The 21410-nt window shown below is 36.4% G+C and overlaps 2 protein-coding genes across 3 annotated transcripts; one reads left to right on the forward strand and one right to left on the reverse strand.

Moving 5' to 3' along the window:
* The first annotated feature begins 1192 nt into the window (after window positions 1-1192).
* LOC110788890 (sphingosine-1-phosphate lyase-like) lies at window positions 1193-5972 on the forward strand. The gene is made up of 8 exons (XM_056838806.1): window positions 1193-1289; window positions 1440-1493; window positions 2704-2786; window positions 3490-3528; window positions 5016-5287; window positions 5396-5537; window positions 5707-5757; window positions 5841-5972. The coding sequence occupies exons 1-8, from the start codon at window positions 1193-1195 to the stop codon at window positions 5970-5972; spliced, it is 870 nt and encodes a 289-aa protein (XP_056694784.1).
* A 9395-nt stretch (window positions 5973-15367) lies between these two features.
* LOC110788880 (zinc finger protein CONSTANS-LIKE 5) lies at window positions 15368-19775 on the reverse strand. Of its 2 annotated transcripts, none has more exons than XM_056838689.1 (5): window positions 19412-19775; window positions 17292-18131; window positions 16970-17155; window positions 16743-16865; window positions 15368-15804 (listed from the first exon to the last, which is right to left on the reverse strand). In XM_056838689.1, the coding sequence occupies exons 1-5, from the start codon at window positions 19517-19519 to the stop codon at window positions 15694-15696; spliced, it is 1368 nt and encodes a 455-aa protein (XP_056694667.1). In that variant the 5' UTR covers window positions 19520-19775; the 3' UTR covers window positions 15368-15693. The 2 variants fall into 2 exon arrangements, with proteins under 2 accessions (XP_056694667.1, XP_021849204.1); XM_021993512.2 differs by lacking the exon at window positions 19412-19775 and adding an exon at window positions 18219-18544.
* Between the last annotated feature and the right edge of the window lie 1635 nt (window positions 19776-21410).

Here is a 21410-nt window from a genome sequence, read left to right on the forward strand (position 1 = left end):
ACTTACATATTTGGTTAGTCCGTTAGACCATGACAAAAGACCTACTCAATCTCTTACATATATGTCGTTAGTCCGTAACACCATGATAAAAGACCTACTCGATTTGACAATCTCTGATATATATGCCGTTTTTGTGTGGCTGAGTATAAATAAGTACTTCACAATCTGTTAGACCATGTGCATCCTTGACTCTCGGTCAAGTGTAATATAATTTCTCTCTCATCATCTCCTTCCTCCACATCATCTCCCACTAATTTGACATAACTCATACTTTAACCTCTATTTTTTTCTACAATCTTGACTCTAGACTACTATTTTCTCTCACTTATTTTATATATATCCTATACCTTTAAAACATACAAACTTCCATTTACTATTGCAGCAATAGTGTGTTTCTCCTTTTACCCCCGTTCATCTCCCTTTATTACACCTTTGCCATTCTACCAGATCATGACACGTTGCAAGCTCATCCACCACCGTTTCCCTAATTCCCTTTCTCTGGTTTCTCGACTTTCTTCAGCTCTGCCTCTCCTCTTCTCTCTCTACCTAGATCTGCCATGACCTTTCTCTTCTTCAATCTTACTTTTCTCTTCTTCGATATTTGATCATCCTAATCAAAGGTATTGTACGGATTCTAATTGAAAGACAGAATTATGGTCTTAGGATTCAGGTGGCTCCATTGCGGTTAGTCGGCTTATTCAATTCGTTTTGTATGCTTTTCAATTTCGGGTTTCTGAGTTCAGATCTTTCTTCGACAATTTATGTGTTAAGGTTGCTCTGAATCGCTGGGTTTTCTTTGCAGACTTTCATTTTTGAGTTTTCTTTGTTTTGATCTGAATTTTGTTAGTTTTGATTTCTTTTTGTATTCAATTTGTTTTTTGAATCTGCTTGATTTGGTGGATATGGATGTCGTATTGGTTTTGGGTTCTTCGATGAGTTATAAAATTTAGGGTTTGGCTTTGGTGTTTAACAGAAAGGAATGAAACCGGAGAAACTACGAGCTCTTAATCCGTCTTCGTGCAAGGTATTTTAAACTTCTCACTTTTCTGTATCGCCGAACTCAATTTGAAGTTAGGGTTTTGATTTTGATTTTGATTTTGATTATTTTTGTTTTCAAAGAAACTGATTGTGATTTTTGATGACAGTGACATGAATTTTAGAAATTGATTGTGTGATGTTTGATGACAGTAACATGTATTTTGCGGATGTGAACAATTTGGAGCATTGTATCAAGTATTTGAACCACTCTCTTGTTACTTTCAGCTTTTCAGGTTCGCTTTATCTGTTTGGTAATGATCCTATATGTTTCTTAGCTTTTTGTTTGATTTTCTTTTGAATTTGTGCAAGGTGAGTGGATTAGTTAGGATTAATTTTGTATTGTGTTGTTTTGATTGGTCTTGATGTCTCTTAATTGTAATTGTCTACACTCTTTGTTGCAGCAGATGCAACGAGATATCTGAGATTCGCCAATCGTCTAATGAGCAAAGTCAGCGGTATGAATTGCTGTTTTTTTTTTGTTTTGCAGCTGATTTTGGTTTAGCATGTTAGTTTAATTTTGGTAGTAAAAGAATATAAAAGAAATACTCGGATTGATGCTCTAATGGAATGAAAAATTCGATTTACTTGTGCTCTTGATTCTGATGATCTTGTCGTCTTTATAATTTTGTTACTATAATTATAAGAAGAGTGTAACTCTAAAAGTGCTCGCCTTTCCAGTTTTTCCTTAAATGTGGTTTGCTAAAAAAACAAAAAAAACAAAACGACCATCTTCATACGCTTACTGAAATGAGTTCATATTGAAGTTTTTGTTTGTTGTGAACTTGTGATCCACTTAAGATGCTTTCAGTACTTCCAAGAAGATGTGAGGTCTGAGTTGTTGTTTAAGTTTTGAATATTTTACTACTTTTATTAAATGGAGGATTGAAATTTTTAGCTGGCATGGTCTGTTCTGAAATATTACACAACACCCAACTATACAGGGTTTTGTTGATTTGCATTTCAGATTTTAGATCTGTTCTGAGGATCGTTGGATATGGATTTGTTCTTCTGATATTTGTTGTGTTTGCTTTTGATTCTTTTCTCGCGGTTGTTAGATTAGAGATTGTTAAGTTGATTAATAGTGAGCAGCTACCATGTCATTATATTTTAATCAATGAACATCGGATTTGGTACCCAGTAGGTTAGCTTTGTCTGGGAAGCTACTTTGTTTAATAATTGTTGGTGGATCCAGTCAAAGGACGACTCTATTGATCAACATATTTTATGGACGCTTATTTTCTTATTTAATTATTCAAAATGACATGTCCCAAATTGGAAACAGATTGATTTTCTAAAATACGAGTGTGAATAGGTAGAGTAAGGTGAGAGAGAGAGGGGGGGGGGGGGAGGGAGAGATTAATTTGTTTTGTAAAAATAGTACACATACAACAAGCAAGAAAATTTCTATAATTGAGCAAGAACTTGAGGCGGGCATGGAATCAACATAACAGCGTTGATGCAAAAGTTGTCTCAAGACAACGTTTGCTACCCTTCAGTACAATATTAGGAGTCATGGAGAATTTTTAATGTAGCTGATCTTGACTATTTTATGGAATATGCTTAAAATATTGTCATATGCATGATGTTTTTCTCCAATATAATGTATTTGTGTAGATAACTTCTCTATTAATTTTTCTTTCCCTATCTTCTTATGTTGCTTTGCAGGTAAGTCAAGCCTTCATGATAATTGTATTGGACGTCTACCTTTTCTATGGATGACGGATAGATCAGAGAAGAGCTTGAGATCAGTATGTTCTTACGGTTTGTTTCTACCTTTACCAGATAACATAGCTTAAGTATTGTTCTAATATGAACCATTACTTGATGATGGAGGCCTAAGTTTATCAGTACATTTAATATTTCCATGTGAACTGTATTTTTATACTAGCAGGTCATGCATTTCTAAGCACATAGATTGAGTAGGATCCACTGATCACTAATGCACATTTTTGTGTGCAAATTTCTCTTCAATGTCATCTTTATGCATAATACCTGTTTGATACTTCCTCCGTCTTTTAATACTCGCAACGTTTGTTAGTTTCACGCATGCCAATGCACAACTTTGATCATTTATATCTTAAATTCTCTTTATGCAAAAATTATAAAAAGTTGATATTTTGAAAATACACATTGAGACGAATCTAACAAGATCCCACATGACTATGTTTTATCTTATACAAAAAACACTACGAATAGTCAAAGTAGATTATATAAATAGTGGCAAAAGTCCAAACGTTGCGAGTATTAAAAGACGGAGGAAGTATTTCCAGAGTTGACTTAAAGCCAGCTTGAGTATTTCCTGATATTTTGTAGGAACGCAGAGATTCAACCATTATTTATTTTAAACATTACCTTTCTTTACTTTTCTTTACTATCCCTTATAATATTTTCTGTAATATCAGTTCATGTTAGTGTCTGTGTGTTAGTTCATGTTTACTGTCTGTGTGTCAGTTCATGTTTACTGGTTACTGGTTACCATATTTTAAGCTGGTTTGTTCTCTTCCCTATTCATGTCCTGAATTGTTTTCAAGATTTTATATTCCTTGTATTTGTATTGAATTTGTCTCAGTTGTTCATATGGAATTTGTCTGACTTGTTAGTTTTTACCTATGACAGGAAAAAAAAGAGAAAATCATTTGACACGGCATCAGTGTAAACAATCTGACAGACGAGTTGGTGTTCCATGTATCAAGTGCAAAGAAAAACAATACTATGTGCGCGCGATATGATGTATCAAACAATGGTAAGAAACTACTGCAATGCGTTGTGCGTTTTACTGTACATACGAACTTGATTATTGTACAACTGTGTTTCTGTTTCTTAAACCGAGGTGTTTTCTTCAGCGGGTAGGTACCCTTAAGATTTTGAAGGGGAAATCGCACAAGCCTGTCTCTTTCCTCGAAAAATTTGTAATTGTAATGAATGTCTACACTCAATGAATTCAATCGAGGTGAGTGTTTTGGCTATGTGAACTTTCTTTAGAATTTTGACGTTTAAAATGAAAATTCATATTGTCATTTATATTGATTCTCATCATATTGGTACGAACAAGCATCAAATGGAGAAAATCTTGACCAAGAAGGCACAACATTTGTTATTTTAAGCTCATAGATTCTTCATTAAAGTTAATTGTGTGAAGGGTAATTGTATGATTTTGAACCTATATGCGTTCATGGTTCTTTTCAAGCTGTAAGAACTCCTTCATAGTTCTTACACTTAAGAATCAATACTATCTTTCTTTCTGGTATAGTGTAGAAAGTGTTGCTGGGACAGTGAACGATCCCTTGCCATATACATTGTATTTATAATAAGTTGCAAACCCCAATATTGACTTTTCTCTTGGTTGAAAAATTGCTAATCATACATCACTCCACCTGACGTAATCTTCTTGCTAATAACACAATCCTACCTTTCATATAGTATGCAGTTACCAATATGTTATATTGTGAATATTACATCATGAGCGTAAACTTTCTACGAGAATTGTTACTGATCAAGTTCATAATAATCTGGAGTAATAATAATTTGTTTGAGGATCACCAACCTATTGAATATTCAAGAAGTATTGATCACCTTACAGTTTCCCTTGTATCGTTAGGCTAATATTGTGATTTTGGGAAATTTAAAGTATACTTTAGCATTAAAAATATAGAATTATTTCTCATCTTAGAAGAACAACAGTTTCTAGAATGACACTTATTTAGAATAAGATGGAGCAGTATAACATGTATAAGTGTAAGAATTCTAAGCGAATGAATCTATGCATGAGAACATTTGAGAGTTAATAATTACCAAGGTATAAAAAACAATTGATATGTGCTATCTTATTTGGAAGTTAAACTGGTATTTTGACATAAGTCTTGCTGCTTTGAGTCGTGACCTGCTTACGAGCCTTGTGGCAAAAAATTCGGATAATGTGTCTGTGATGATTGCTGATCTGTATCATAAGCTGCGATTTTTTTTTTTTTCTATTTTAGGTCCTTGTGGATATATGTTTGGTGCTAATATGGTCAATCTCTGCCAGGTTTGCACATACCAACTCGTTACATTTGGATATTTTCCAAAGTGTCGTTCATTATGAGGCAGAAGTAGTTGCATTGACAGCTGCACTACTTGGAAGTAAAGAACAAGCTTCTGGAGGTCAAGTATGTGGAAACATGACTTCAGGAGGCACCAAGAGTATACTATTGGTTGTCAAATCTTCACACGATTATATGAGAACCAAGAAGGGAATAAAAAAACCAGAAATGTATGTGTGTATGGCATTTCTTTTGACTTCAAATTTGATAGGGATTTGCTTGGCCTTTTCTAATAATTAACCGAAAGTTCCCTTTCTTCTTTTTTCTGCTAAGTGTAGGATTATCCCTGTATCTTCCCACTCAGCATATGACAAAGCTACCCAGTATTTCAACATTAAACTTTGGCATGTTCCTGTGAATAGTGAATTTCGGGCTGATGTGAAAGCTATTAGGCGATATATTAACAAAAATACCATCATGGTAAGGGTCAATTTGTATAGATAGTTTCTTTCAACAATTGTAATATTCATATTCTAATTCTGCTGAATATCTGCAAGTCTTTTGATTGCCCAGCTCTTGTTCAGCTGCATGTGAAACTTCGAGAAAAATATTTATGCATTAACTTGAAAGTACACGTTTTTCCTTCTAGATTGTTGGATCTGCACCTGGGTTCCCACATGGCATTATCGATCCCATCGAAGTAAGTAAAGTGTCTGTTTTGGGATCCTCAAGATTCAAGCCTTTAAGTAGGTTTTCAATTGATCTCAAAATTTCTTTCTGTAGGAGCTTGGCCAACTAGCGACGAGCTTTGGTGTCTGTTTCCATGTTGATCTTTGTCTTGGTGGCTTTGTTCTGCCTTTTGCACGGAAACTTGGGTATTGGCTTGTATATCTTGGGTTATGCTTTCTGTTCTGAATATCTTCTATACTGTCTGTTTTAAAATGAAATCTTCAATTTTCTATTGTTTTTTTTTTTGTCAATTGTTGAACCACCTGGTTATTTAAGAGCTGATACTGGAGGTTCTGGCATATACCACTTCTCTGTTTCTATCCTTCATTTCTCTTTACTTTTGAACTTATGAGGTGTATTACCTACTATAAATGTCACCAGCAAGAAGCTCGGCATAGAATGCAACATGTTTGTAATTTTCAGGCGGTGTGGATTAGTTATTCTTGTTTTTAAACTTACTTTTAAGCAGTTACTGAAAGTTGTTGGCAACGATGGCCCCTTTACGAATTATGACTTTGGGCATCAATTGTTTGTCAGTGGCTATATTTTGAAGCTCACAGATTTACGAATGTCTAATGCCTTTCCATGTATCCAATTCCGCCCTTTATTTCTCCGTCCAAGGAGTTACCTCAATATCTGTTGATGTACACAAATATGGTTTGGCCCCCCAAAGGAACCAGTGCAGTTCTCTACCGAAATCATGAAATTAGGAAGGTAGTTTTGATTGTCTGCTTCTGTTGGCTTCCTGATACCCTTTTTCTTGTTTTTCCTTTTGAGTCCCGATTTCTTTTTGATTTAATAGTGCTTAGTCTCTGATATTGTGGAACTTGTTCTCTTATCTGAGTAGCTTTTCCATTTTAAGTGTCATTTCCCATTTTCCCTTGCTACTCCTTTATTTATAAAAACTTTAGCTGAAGGGTTAATTAACTTATTTTTATTTAAAATTTTGATCTTTTCTTGCAGAGTTGTACGTTGCCACAAAGTTGGGCGAGGAACTATCACGACTGTTCTCTATACTATTAGGCCGGTCGTGTTTAGAATATCTCTAAACTTAGTCATGTATTTTTTTATGCTTAGCCATGATTTCTATGTATGTAACCTACATTAAGTAATTAGCGGTGTGTCTTTTCATGCTTTCAAATATTTCTATAGAGTAATTAGACTTATGATTTGTATAGTGTTTCGGGAGATAGTTTTTATATCTTGGAGGAACGTGCGCGCTAGCGCACGTTCCAACAACTAGTATATATAAATATATAATCTTTTCCTAATTAACTTCATAAAACTTATTACCCACATCTTTCCACGGTACTCTCTCCCCTTTCATTTTTTTCATTTGTTCATCTTCTTCCCCCAAAACAAGAGCAACTCATATATGGATTCCTGCTCAAAAATTCCAAATTGAAGCCTCCAAACTTTAATTAGATTACTTTTTAATTTATCCAACAATTATTTTATTTGTTTTTTTTTATTTTACCTTCTTTCCACCTTTTCTTTTCAAACTCTATACCTTCATCTTCTTCAAATTTGTAACCATAGATGTTGGGAAACCTTAAAAACGATGGAAGAAGAAATTATGGCGGAACTTTCAAGAAAATGGTTGAATCTACGTTTTTAATATTAACTAAATTAATTTTTATACTCGATTTTTAATAACTCTGTTTATAATTACTGGTTAATTATTTCTTCCATTCTACAAAAGAGCTTGACATGAGGGCACATATGTGACCACAGTCAAGTATCAACCCAACTTGACAGGAGTTCATTGTCAACATTGTATCATTTTTGTACTGTCAACACCTACTTGACAGAAGGCTACTGTCAAGGTTGTATATGCTCTTAGGGATTAACAAAAACTTATGTGTGCACTCGATTTACAATACTATTGGATGTCGTGGCTTAATAGGTATTATGTAAAATGTTATCCTTATTATCTATAAAAGTTAACCCTATTTTCATAAATGTTACCTTTGTTCTCAATAAATGTTACCCAAATAAATTTACGTGGTTAATGGTATACTCGTAAAAGTTGCCCTAATAAAATTAGGAAGTATAAAGTTATCATGTATAACCGTATTCTATGCCCGCAGTTGCCATCGCAAGTAGTTCGCAGCTGAAATTAAGATCTAAAATCATACATTAGGGTGGAGGAGGTGGAAGGTTGAACCGTTGGAGATGAGAGATAAAATAGAGGAGTAGAAGAACGAGAGAGAGCCGTCTTTTAATAAATTGTTTGAGTAGGTACATAGTTACAAGGTACGAAGGACGAAGCATACTCATGTAGTTGTGTAGTTGTGTTAGGTTCCATCTCGATAAGTGCATAGAACACACCCTAATGGGGTTAATTCCAACTTCTAACTAGGGGTGTCAAATCGGGTCATCGGGTCGGTTTCGGATCGGTTATAAACGGTTCGGGTCTTGTCAAAGTCGGATAATGTCGGGTTAATGTTTCTATCCGGGTCAATTCGGATCGGATCGGATAACTTCGGTGTCGGATGTTAATATGATGTTTCGGTTACGAGTCGGTTTCGGTTCGGGTAATTTCGGTTCGGTTAAATCTCGGGTTCGGTTTGAACCGGTTCGGGTTTAGAACGGTTTTGTGTCGGTTTAATTGGATTCGGGTTTAGCTCGGTTCGGGTGTATGTCGGATATATTTTCTATTTTTACCGGCTTAATGCGGGTATGGTTGATGTCCGAATCGGATAAGTCTCGGGTTCGTGTGTATGTCGGATTCAGTTTACTGCTGGAATGGGTCATGTCTAAATCGGATATAGTCTCGGGTTCGGGTCAAGTTTGATCATGAGTCTCGGGTTCGGGTCATGTTTGGATCGGTCGCACCTCAGATCGGGTTCAATTACGGATTGAGTTTGCGGTTTGCGGTTCGAGCTAAGATCAGGTTGGCTTGTATTCTTATGTTGTATGGATCGAGTAGCTCTCGAGTTCACTATCAAATTCATATCACTTTATAATTCTAATATTACATGCCAAATACTAATTTTTTAGAATTCTACTCCCTCCGTCCAAAATTCGATTGAAAGTCGGTTTCGGGTTCATTTGGACCGGGTCAACACCAATGCGGGTTAAATCGGATATCGGGTTTTATCGGGTCGGGTCGATTGCAGTAGTTATCGGGTAAAATAGGATTTCGGATTGCTATCGGGTCAGATGCGGGTTGGGTTCGGTTAAAACTACTCGGATACTAATCGGGTCCCGGGTCTCCTCGGGTTGTTAGCGGATCGGGTTCGGGTCTTTGATTTACGGGTCAAATCGGATTTCGGATCAATACCGGATCGGTTCGGTTCGGGTTCAAGAGCCTCTACTTCTCGGATATATTCGATTCGAATGTCGGTTGGTTTCGGTCGGTTTCTCGAATCGGGTCAAAGTTTGACAGCCCTACTTCTAACCCAACCAAAAAAAAACATATAAATACGGGCTTAATTTATGTTTACAAGTGTACAACTTGGGTTGAGACTACCAAGTAACAACTAACAACTACGTAACAAGTAATAGCCATGGCCCATAGGACAGGGAACAGCAGCCTATGTTGACTAGTGGGCCTGATATTGGGCCATATATGAGTCTGACCTAATTATCTTTAAACGTTTGCAATTACCAACCCAACCTTACACCATAGTTGAAAAATATTTGGAGAAATCCTAGAAGACAAATGTATAGAAATTACTCAACAAGCTATAGAGTAATCTATAGAGCTTGAAGCATCTAACTTCGGTGCTTGACTCGAACTATAGAAGTTTTCTCATATTTCATATAACGGTTAATTTAGACTCTGTTCTGTTCGGCTTATTTTAACTTATTTCAGATAAAATAAGTTCAGATAAATTAAGTTCAGATAAAATAAGATACATTCAGTTAAGTTCAAACAAGTTCAGATAATATGAGTTCAGCAAAAATAAGCTTTTTTCATACAATTTCACACACAAATAAGTTTAAAATAAGTTTTTTTTCAGATAAAATAAGTTCAGATAAGTTAAGATAAGTTCAGTTAAGGTCTGATAAGTCCAAATAAGTTCAGATAATATAAGTTCAGTCAAAATAAGTCCAATAAAACGGAGCTTTAGTGATTTACAACCCTCTCGCATTCAAAAAGAGTAAGGGATTTTTTGAGAATCTATTAAAAGAATCTATTGGTTTTAATTTTTTTATTGGTTGAGAAAACATTGTGTTATACCAGCTGTTATTTACAATGGCTGCGTGTGAAATTTATGCACAAACTAATGGTTGTCACTAAGGCTATGTATTGGAGATGAACTCATAGATATACTTAGTGGTTACCAATGGCGGAGACAGGGGTTGGTGGAGACAGTCGTTGCCCCCGGGTGGTACTAAATACAAATTAGATTTTCCCTAAATGCAGGACAATTTAATTTCATTTTACTTTTCCTTCCTAAGTTGCCCTTCTCTTAATCTAAACTCTTCTCATCCAATAACTATTTGACATTGCTCTTGTAAACCACTCTCAACGTCTTGCGAAATACTCTGTAATTCATGACATTCAAATGGTGCTGCCGGCAACAACAAAGAACCGTCGGGTTTTTGAGCGCTTATCTGAATGTCGGAAACAATCTATGGAACTCTTACTAACTGCCGGAAAGTATTTCTGGAATTCTTGATTGACTGCCGGATCAAATTTCCGGAGCCCTTATATGACTTCTTTCCGGAGCTGTTGTGTGACTGCCGGAAAGACCCCCGGATCATTTACCTGGATGCCTGCACTTAAAAGTTTTTCCTTTCAATTGGGAAGAGACTGTATAATGCACTTGAAAGTTCATCTAGACCAAAGTTTAGAAGTTTAGAATTATTGCCAGTAAATCCTTTTTTTAAAAAGACAAATTAACAATAAAGCATCAATTCATTATCTTATCTTGGCTAGGAGTGAGAAATAACTTTTTTTATCATCAATTTAGAAGATCAGATATTCAGATCAGGGAAGAACCCCCGGATGAATGGGTATATTAGTCTTTTAGTATTTTTAATATTATTAATCTATTCTCCATTTAGGGTACTTTGTCCTGCATTTAGTACTTGCGATTTTTTTTATATAAAAAAAGTACTTATATATTATTAAATACAATAAAAATCATTAAACCTTATATGCCCTATTGGTTCATGCTTATATGGTCATTATAGTGTGTTGTGCTTTTAAAATGCAAGGTCTCCACATGCTACTCTTCCTTCAATTTTTCTATTTTTTTTCCTGCGCACCAATTCACTTGTTTTTTTCCTTTTTATTTTCTTTTGTCCTAAAAGTTGTAAGTAAAAAAAAATACATTCGTGCATAAATAAATTAGATTATATTTTGTGCTTGCAAAAGCTAATCATGAACAATTTCTTTTTTTTGGGAAAGATCGAGCCATGATATTAAAGTAAATCAATATCCAGCAAAGCTTGTAAGCTTTGGGGGGAAAGAATTAATACATATACGTTCTGAGTTAATCGATGTATCCCACCTTGCAATGCAATGGGCTACCGTATTACCCGATCTTCTTACGCGCAAACATAGAAATTGAGAAAAAGAATTACAAATCCCTATAATGTCTTGATAGAGTAAGAACACTGGTGCTCTACCCACCTGCTGCAATTTGATTGCCTTCACTACTCTCAGCGCATCACACTCCAATACCACACAATCATAGCCCATTTTCTTCGCTAGTTCCACACCAAATCGCGTTGCACCTGCCTCTGCAACCTCAGGCTCCCAATCTGCTTCCACACGTTTTACCCCCGCCACTAATAACTTCCCATAATTTTTCCTTATCACATCACCCAAGTTCACCCCCACTCCCTCCATGATGTGAGCATCCACATTAATTTTGACAGCATTACCCGGGGGAGGAGACCAGTTCGTTCCTGATGCAATCGAAGGAGGAGCTACCACTAAGTGCACCTTTGCACTATACTCCTTACAAATCCCACTGCCACTCCCATAGCATCCACCACAGCCTGACTCTCGAATATGGATTTGTTTCTACAATGCCATGCTGCCCATGCCAGGGACCCAAACCAGAAGTTGTGGTTTTTCCAGCTTTTCCTCTAGCCCACGCGGTCTGTCCGCAAAAGAGGATGATGGGGGCAGCATCAACAATACTCGCAAACTCACATTGCTCCCATATCTTTATCGCATAATTACACTCAAAGAGGGAGTGCATTATTGTTTTCCTTTCCACATTACAGACCGGGCAGTTTCGAGTTGGTCGAATATGTCTCCCGTACATAACATCCATCATAGCTAGACTCCCTTTGCATGCTCTCCACAAAAAGTGGCTCAATTTTGGTGGGCCACCAAGTCTCCATACCATCTTCCACAACAACTCATCACTTACACCATTAAACAGCTCCCAAGTACGCAAGAAACCCAACCTACCCAACCAGTAACTTGACCGTACTGTATATTGTCCATTAGACATAGGCCACCAATACATCTCGTCCCTGGGTAGACGTCGAGATAGGGGGATGTTCATCACCGCTTTCCGGTCCTCCTCCATGAGAGTGTTGCTGATCACCGGATCATTCCACTCGCCTGTCTCCACATTTATTAACTCGCTAACCATTAAGTTGGGGTCACTATTTTCCTTCATCGTAGGCACCATGTGTGACCCCTCCCCCATTAGCCACGCGTCCTCCCACACCCTTATAGACAACCCGTTCCCAACCCGCTACTTCATACCATCCAACAAGATTGATTTTGCACCCCATATACTACACCAACTATAGCTCGGATCATGCCCCCTTCGAGCGGCTAAAAGATCTGCATTTTTGAAATACCGTGCTTTCAGAATGTTAAAAACAATGGAGGTATTGTCCGAGCACAAACTCCAACCCTGCTTTACCAGCAGTGCCTGGTTAAAGCACTTTAAATCTCTAAAGCCTGTTCCACCCATCGTCTTTGGAAGACAAAGTTTTCCCCAGCTATGCCAGTGTACCTTTCTTTCCGTACCTTTTGCCCCCCTCCAGAAACGAGCTAACATTGAGTGAATTTCATCGATCAATCCATCCGGGATTCTAAAAATACTCAACATATAAGTAGGAATAGCATGAGGTACCTCCTTAATAAGTAATTCCTTTCCCGGTCTAGACAAAAGCTGCTCCTTCCATCCCTGCAATTTCTTCCACACCTGCTCTTTCAGACAAGCAAACACCGCCTTTTTCGATCTCCCAATAATTGTTGGCAGCCCTAAATATTTCTCGTGTTTCACAACCTCACGAACCCCAAGAGTCTCAATAATGGCCGTCCTCCGGTCCCTACTAACACCTTTACTAAAAGCTACCTCCGTCTTGCTTAGATTAACTTTCTGACCGGATGCTCTTTCATATGTACTGATTATCTCAGCAACCTTAGAACATTCTTGCAAGTTAGCTTTAGCAAATAAGATACTATCGTCAGCAAAAAATAAATGTGAAATTCTCGTAGCCCCTCTACAAATCTGTGCACCATGAATAACCTTCTCCATGGCCTCCTTCGATATCAAAGTAGAAAACGCATCGGAACATAGTAGAAAAAGGTAAGGAGAAATGGGATCACCTTGTCTTAGTCCACGTGACGGACACAAAGACCCCGAGATGTTGCCATTATACTTAAAGGAGAAAGACACACTGGATAGACAACACATAATCTTCGAAATCCAGGTCTGACGGAAGCCCATTTTATACATAACTCTCTCCAGAAAACTCCATTCTACTCTGTCATATGCTTTGCTCATATCCAACTTTAGAGACACTGTACCTCCCCTCCCCTCTCCTCCTCTCTTCATTGCATGAAAAATCTCGAAGGCCACCAAAGCATTATCTGTAATTAATCTTTTTGGAACGAAAGCACTTTGGTTTACCGAAATAATTGAGCCGAGAAGGGACTTCAATTTATTAGCTAACGTCTTTGAAATAATTTTATATAGGACATTACAAAGACTAATTGGGAAAAATTCCGGCATACTTTTGGGGTCATACATTTCTGTATGAGAACAATGCAAGTACGATTAACCTCCCCCAGATCTACTTCTCCTCGCCACCAACCCCTTCACAAAATGGACCACGTCTGCTCCCACTACTCCCCAAAACTTTTGGAAGAACAAAGCGTGCAACCCATCCGGACCGGGGGCCTTGTTAGGGTGCATTTGGAATAAAGCATTACGTATCTCTTCTCATGTTGGCTCTTTATCAAGGCCATCGTTCATCTCATCCGTTACCAGTACCTCTAACCCTTTGAGAGGCATCATCAAAATTTGTCAGATAATCTGACGCAAACAGTCCCTCAAAATATTGAGAAATGATAGCGTCCATCTCCTTTTTCACAGTCATTAATGGCTCCCCTGAAAGCGTCTATTTTTCGCTCCCCACGGACTTCCCCCCCATCATTTTCATGCATTCCAAGAATCTCATTGAAGTCCCCGAACATAACCATAGGCAAAGAGCTTCGCCTGCGAATATTGCGCATGAGCCCCCACGTCTTGTGCTTGTTGGTTGCCTCAGGCCAGTCGTATATGCCCACTGCCTTCCATCTTGGAATGTTTCCCCCATCACGGATCTCCATCTCAATGTGGTGCTCTGAGATAGTACACACATTTACATCAATCTCCCTCCACCATAATCCCAAACTCCAGGACCTGCCGTTCATGAACAATTTTGAATACACGTCTAGATTTCTTAGAATTTTGAAAATATAAAAGGCTTTTTTTATTTCTCTAATAAACTTTATATAAACATGAGAATCTTCTTTGTTTCTTTAAGGAGCCTATGCAAGTGATAGAAGGATGTAAATGTGATAATCTGTTGAGCAATTTGATCCCTTATTATGATTATGTGTGTTTTAAATCCCCTAAAAACGTGCGCTTTAATTGGGATTCGTAACTTATGAGTAACAATTAGGGATGTGTAAAAATGTCCAATCCGTTTGATCCGATCCGAAAATCCGATGACTCGATTCGAAATTTCGGATATCCGATCCGAAAATCCGATGATCCGATCCGAAATTTCGGATATCCGATCCGGTTTTAAGATTTCGGATATTTCAGATCGGATATCCGAAAAAAAATCGAATTTTCGCATCGGATTCGGATCAATATTTTTTCATTTCGGATTTCCGAAATATTTCAATATTTTTTTAAAAAAACAATAGGAAAATCCGATAACCGATCCAAATTTTCGGATATCCGATCCGATTTTTGGGTTTCGGATATTTTGGATCGGATATCCGAAAAAATAGTTTAAAACGAGATTATTTTTTTAATTTTTAAAATTCGGATAGTTTTCCTATTTTTGGATATCCGATCCGAAATATCCAATTCGAAAAATTCGGATATCCGAAACTTTTGGATCGGATTCGGATCATATTTCCCCGATCCGAAACGGATCGGATCCGATCCAATATCCGACTCCAATCAAATACTAGAATCATAATCCACAAGGCAGGGGATGGGAGGAATTCTCCAATTGGACAAAACTCAATAGATAACAACATTAAACGTTAACTTGCTTCAAAACGTGCTAAAATCGCTAATATCATGAAAGGGGAGACGCTCAATCGACAAAAGAGAACAAAATTGAACAACAATACCTTGCTCCATTGGTATACTAAAATCATAATCTATTCATTAACCAAAACTTAATAAAAATTCTACACCAAACCCCATATAAATGGGAAAATACAAGCATGATGACAATATCCACATAAATGACATAACACAACAATTACCTACAAAACTACTAAATTGTTAATTTATTTTGCTCATTTCTAAATGCAAGTATGTATGACAACATTACATTACTATTCCTTTAAAATTTATTTATTCCAGAATCTGATGGTTGCACAAACCCTGATCATCACCAAATGTCCTGTGCTTCCACCATTCAAAATATAATTTGTGGACTAATTCATTCATTGACAATTAATCAATCAAATCCAAGATGGGATTTGTTGGTAATTGCATTTGAATGAATTCACACCACTTATGTGAGCAAATATGTCTGAGGAATCTACCACTTCATCTTCTTCTTTCACCATCACCTGCATTTTTTTTTACATTAGTAGTGTCACAGGTGTACTCGACAAACTTGACTCGTACCCAATTATGCAGTACTTGATTTGAATTACATTTATGGAGTTTTGTACCCAACTCAGAAATAATACGAAGTACAACTAATACTACTCCGTATTGTATATCAAAATTATATATTGGACTATATACTGAAAATGATATGATTGAAATGTAACTCGAACCAAAACAAAACCAAATATTTCTTGATATTGGACCCGAACTAGGAAATAATACAACTAATGCTCGTATACTGTATATCTTAATTAGCTACTCCGTATTTGACTAAACACTGAATATGACCTGATCTGAATCTGAATGTAACCTGAGCCAACATAAAGCCAAACAAAATAACTTATCACCCGAACATGACTCAATTGATTTTGTGATTTTGAACCCAAACTAACTTGAATTAACTATATGCCGAATATGATACGATACTCCCTCCGTCCCAAAATAGTCGTTACACTTACCTTTGTACAAAGTTTTAGATGATAAGTGATTGTTTGGTTATCAATTATATTTTATTGAAAAAGTAGATGTGATAGAAGTTAGTGGAGTATTTTTTTAATTGAATGAGAGGGGGTGTGAGTGAGGACAAAAAAAAGTTAGTGGGAAGAGAGAAGCAATATAATAATTGTGGGGTCATTCCTCATTTAGAAGTGTAACAACTAATCTGGGACGGACGAAAAAGGAAAGTGTAACAACTAATCTGGAACGGAGGGAGTAAAATGTAACCCGACCCAACACAAAACCAAACATTTCTTTAATTTGGGCCCGAACCAAGATAAGGCACAAACAAAATAACTTATCGCACCGAACTGATTAGACCCGACCCCGAACTGATTAGACCCGATCCAGACTTTGAAGGTTACCACTTACAAGAAAAGGGATAGAAAAGAGAGCTTACATCATCATAATCATCATCTTCATGGTGATTATTGTGCCGATTATTCTCACCAAAATCATCATTCTTAGCAAACCTTCCTCTCACTCTTGGCCGGCTATCCGCCAGTGTCTTGCGGCATGCATACTGTTAACAATTCCAAATGTTGGTAAACTTCTTCAAAACAAAAACAAGGAAATTTTTTGTGAAGAATTAAAAGTGATAAAATTAAAATAAAATAAAATGAAAACCTTGATTTTCTTGCTGAAATTCCTCTCATTTCTTTTCTTCATGTATCTATGAATCTTCTCTTTCCTCTGTTCTACAGAAAGTTTCCCAACTTTGAAGGTTGAATCCTCCAAATTAGCTATTTCTGATGTCATGGGAGCTGAGCTTGTTGCTGCACTTCCCAACTGCGCGTTTTCGTTGCTGAATGCCTTTAAAAAACAATCCCAAATCCAGGAAAAATAAGTAGGAAAAAAACCCAGAAGTTGTCAATTTTGATTCCTTAATTTGATACAGAACAGAACAAAAATAAGAAAACAGAACAAAAAGAAAAAGAAAAAAACCTACCTGCATATCCCCTGAATTATAGCGAGGTAATTGATCAGGACAGAAAATTCCAGTGTTATCAGCTTGAAAATCCAGTTCTTTAGACTGTAAATCCGATGGCAATAGCAAGTTTCCACCGAAAATCCCGGAGTTTTCAGCACTCAAACCAGGATTAAGGTTCCCATGCAGAAAGGAGTTCATTGAACTGTCAAGAAAAGAGGTGGCAGCAGCTGCTGCTGATGGGTTTAGCCTTAAGAAAGGAGGGATTGATGACAGACAATCTTCATCGAAAACCGGGCCCAAAGGCGGTGGTCCCACCGCCATGAGGGGCAGTGCTACAGGGTCAATTGAAGTAGGGTATTGGTTAAGGCCATTGACATCACTTAAGGATAGGTGGTGGTATTGGTCTTGTTGGGTGGTGTTGGTTGGGTTGAGGTTGTAAGGAGAGGTGGCGGAGAAGGGTGGGGAAGAGGAGAAGTCGATTGAGGCCGATATGTCGTTGTCGATCTCTACTTCCGGGTCGAAGATGATGGAGAGGCCGCCGTTGTGGTGGTTGTGGTGGCGGCTTGGCACTATGTTAGTGGCGGCGGTTGTGGTGCTGCTGCTGGCTGTACTAGTGTTGTTGGTTCCATTTTGGTCATTTTGATCTCTTTGTTGTAAGCTATGTATGTCTAAGTTTTCGGTACTAAACTTGTTTTTGGTGTCTTCATCGACTATAGCACTAGCATAGGAAGAGTTTTGGTCATCGTAACAATAACAATTAGGACTCGAAGTGACCTCTGAGTTTTGTATATCGTTGAACAGGTCGCTATCACAGAAATCGAAGATTTGAGCGTTGATGTTTGGGATTGAAATTTCATCCTACATCCAATTGAGAAACAAGCTAGTATTAATAAGAGTACAACATAAAGCTTATAATATTATTTTTTTTATAAAACTGTAAATCACCTTCCAGTCCTTTGAGTTTGTCATGTTGAACGCTAAATTAGTATGTGGTTGAACCTTCGCCATCAACTTATAGAGTGCTAGTCTTATGTAACTAAAACTACCAATGATACATGCTTCACATGGAATGTATATATAGCACCAAAAGGCAACCAAGCTAAGGTCTAACTATGTTCTAAAAACCATAGACATAACATGCAATGTTTTTATACCCTAAATTATTACAATAATAAGCAACATATTTTGTCTTTTTGCTTTTTTTTAATATAAATCCACATCATTTGATGTGTGAACTCACCAAAACACAAAATTAAGTTTCACTTTCCCTTATAATCATGATCAAAAATAGAAAGTTAGGGCCATCAAACTTATCTAATTATGGATAATAAAAGCAACTAGACTACATATTCACTCTATCTTATGTTCAATGCAATGTGGCAAGCAAGAACTAGATACTTACCAAGATAAGATTAAGAAGCACAACATCACTACCATTTTCACAAGAGAAAGGAATTCCAAGGAATATTGGAATTCGTTTAAGATGTATCCATATATGAAAATGACACGACTTGGTGGGAAAATGGAATTAAAAGGCACTTGGAAAGTCCATTTTATGCCAAAAAAAAATTATTGTAATTTTCTTTTGGTCATTTATATCAAAGAGGAAAATCCAAGTGAACAAGAAAAACTAAAAGATCCCATAACAATCCAAACCAAAGTGAATATGACTATTAATGGAATCGAAGTGTTATAAGTTCTCCTACATATAGCAATAATTTTATTTTTTTATCGCGTAGTTAAATTTCACCGTGTATTTTGTATTACTTCGTAATAAGTTTCAGACACGCAAACATCTTGTTATAACTCGTTAGAAGAACTTTTTGTTCATCGTTTCTTAAAAATTGTGTTTCTACATTAACCTAGTTTTTTTTTTTTGGGAAAAATTAACCTAGTTAAACACCTTTGAAAATGCAATAATATACCCAAAAAAAAGAGCTAACCATAAATTTTGAAATAAAAAACAATTTCAAGATAAATGAATAGCTAGAATCATGCCTATTAAAAAAAAGAATATATGATCAAGACTTTGCAAAATATTTCACATGCAATATCATTTTTCACGTAAAACAAAAAATAAAAACCTTTTAAAATAGTAATGAAATGCATTATTAATTAATAATTAGAAGAAGAATTACAATTAAATTGCCAGAAATTTGATCATCCGATGATCGCGATGAAGGAGGAAGAGGAGGCGGAGGTGGTGGTGGTAGAGGAGGAGGGTCGACGACATCTTGCAAAGACATGATCACCGGTTTTTCTTATTGGTTGCGAAAATATGATCATTTCTTCTTGAGTGAAAAAAGTGTACTAGGGCACATTTGGTTGAATTCTCTTAGTAAAAAAAATAGCTAGTTTCACTAAGAAACATATATGGGTGTGTTCGTGTGAGGGTGAGTGAAATGGATGGAATACGAAGCTCGAATCGATTAGAGAAACAAAGAAGAAGAGGAAGAAGAAGAAGAAGAAGATAGAAAGAAAGAAAGGAGAAGAAGTAATAAGAACCATAGAGGAGAACAAGGGGGAAAAGAAGGCAAATATAGATTTTTTAGATAAAATTAGGCATTTTTCCGTACATGAGCCGTCACCTCCTAAGAACATGCTTGAAAAAATCCTATTTTTTAGCTTAACCTTAAATTCTTTCGCTTAAATTTGTTAAAAATATAATAAATTTAGGACATGCAAAACTAACATTTTTTACGTTTTTTTTGTTTTGTTGACATGGTAATTAGTTATTGTTTTTTTTTTTTCCGAATGAGACAAACAAGAGAAGAGAATTCAATTCAAATATGTGAAAAATCGTTGGAGTTAGTTATTGTTAGAGATTTGGTTTATATTTAGATTGGATTTTGTTAAGAATAGTTTATTAGGTTTTTTTTTTATGATAATCAAAAGCCTTTTACCTATTTTGACTCTTTTTTAACACCCTTTCATCCATTTATCCATGTTGATGTATTGATTATATTGTTCACCGTACCAAGCATGCACCAAGTCTTATGGGGTAATTGAAATTTATAATACTTGTAGGTCACGGGTCACCCCACGACACGTTGAAACAACCATATCGTCCGTTATAGCAATTAGTCCAATAATGTGGTGGTCGAAAAAAGCCGAGTGTTATCGGAGAAATTCGATTATGCTTTAGTCATTGATCTTCTCTCTTCGTCACGTCTCAATGGGGATGTCAATAAGTCAAGCCAAACCCAATATTAGGTTGTTCGGGTTAGGCTTAATAAAAATACACGAGATAGAGTTCGAGCTCGTTTAAGCTTTCAATTCCATTGTTCGAGACCATGCACGTTGAGAAATATAAACGGAATTTTGATAATCAAAGTCTAGATATACGAGTAATATCAAAGTTAAACGAATATAAATACTTGAAGATATACGAGTAATTCGACACTAGAGAATTATCCAAAGATTAGTTAAACATTAAAACACATCGATGGACTCTTAGTTTTTTCTACCTTAATGTATTGATGAAGAGGGAAAGTAACCTAATCTAATATATTCCACTTTAATATAGTATATACTCTATAAGGATACAACTAATTGAGTTTAGTGTTGATAAATCGGCAATGCAAGCATTGATGTCATAATAACTAAAAGCATATTTTAGCATTTGAAAGTTACAATTCTATAAATATGCTCCTACTTTTAGCGTAAAGAATAGAGACCATAGTGTTCCGAAGACGAACATGGAAAAGCATTTTGGCTAAAGCCTAAAGGTAATTTTCAACAAGTCCAGGGAGAACAAACACAAAACTTTTTTTAATGTATATTACCTCCGTTTCATAAAGATATTCTTGAATATAATAAAATATAGATAAAGTAAGAAATGTTATTTTCCGATAGAGTTAAAATTGCATTTGTTCTTTTGGCTGTGGGATGTAATGGATTAAATCGAAATGACTCTTAAAACCTCTTCTCTTCCTTTCCATGAACTAGAAGATGATCTTCACGTTGTCGTCCTATTATCTCTTTTGGGTCAATTGGAAACAACCTCTCTGCAATTGCAGGGGTAAGGTTGCGCACACCCGACCAACCTTACCCCGCTTCTTGCGAGAGCCCCTCTTTGAGACAATGGGGTAATGATAATGATGATAAAAATATGTGGGGTAAGAAAGGTGAGGTAGT

Source organism: Spinacia oleracea, chromosome 3 (assembly GCF_020520425.1).
Source record: "Spinacia oleracea cultivar Varoflay chromosome 3, BTI_SOV_V1, whole genome shotgun sequence".
Classification (NCBI taxonomy): domain Eukaryota; kingdom Viridiplantae; phylum Streptophyta; class Magnoliopsida; order Caryophyllales; family Amaranthaceae; genus Spinacia; species Spinacia oleracea.

Bases quoted from the DNA above. Each gene is read 5' to 3' on its own strand.
- LOC110788880 (XM_056838689.1), bottom strand. From the start codon at position 19,519: ATGTCTTTGCAAGATGTCGTCGACCCTCCTCCTCTACCACCACCACCT. The intron at 18,132-19,411 runs GTAATTCTTCTT...AATTGGATGTAG, and splicing joins AAATTTCTGGCAATTTAATT to GATGAAATTTCAATCCCAAA. The intron at 15,805-16,742 runs GTAAGCTCTCTT...AAAAAAATGCAG, and splicing joins AAGATGATGATTATGATGAT to GTGATGGTGAAAGAAGAAGA.
- LOC110788890 (XM_056838806.1), top strand. From the start codon at position 1,193: ATGTATTTTGCGGATGTGAACAATTTGGAGCATTGTATCAAGTATTTG. The intron at 5,538-5,706 runs GTAAGGGTCAAT...TTTTCCTTCTAG, and splicing joins TTAACAAAAATACCATCATG to ATTGTTGGATCTGCACCTGG. The intron at 5,758-5,840 runs GTAAGTAAAGTG...TTCTTTCTGTAG, and splicing joins GCATTATCGATCCCATCGAA to GAGCTTGGCCAACTAGCGAC.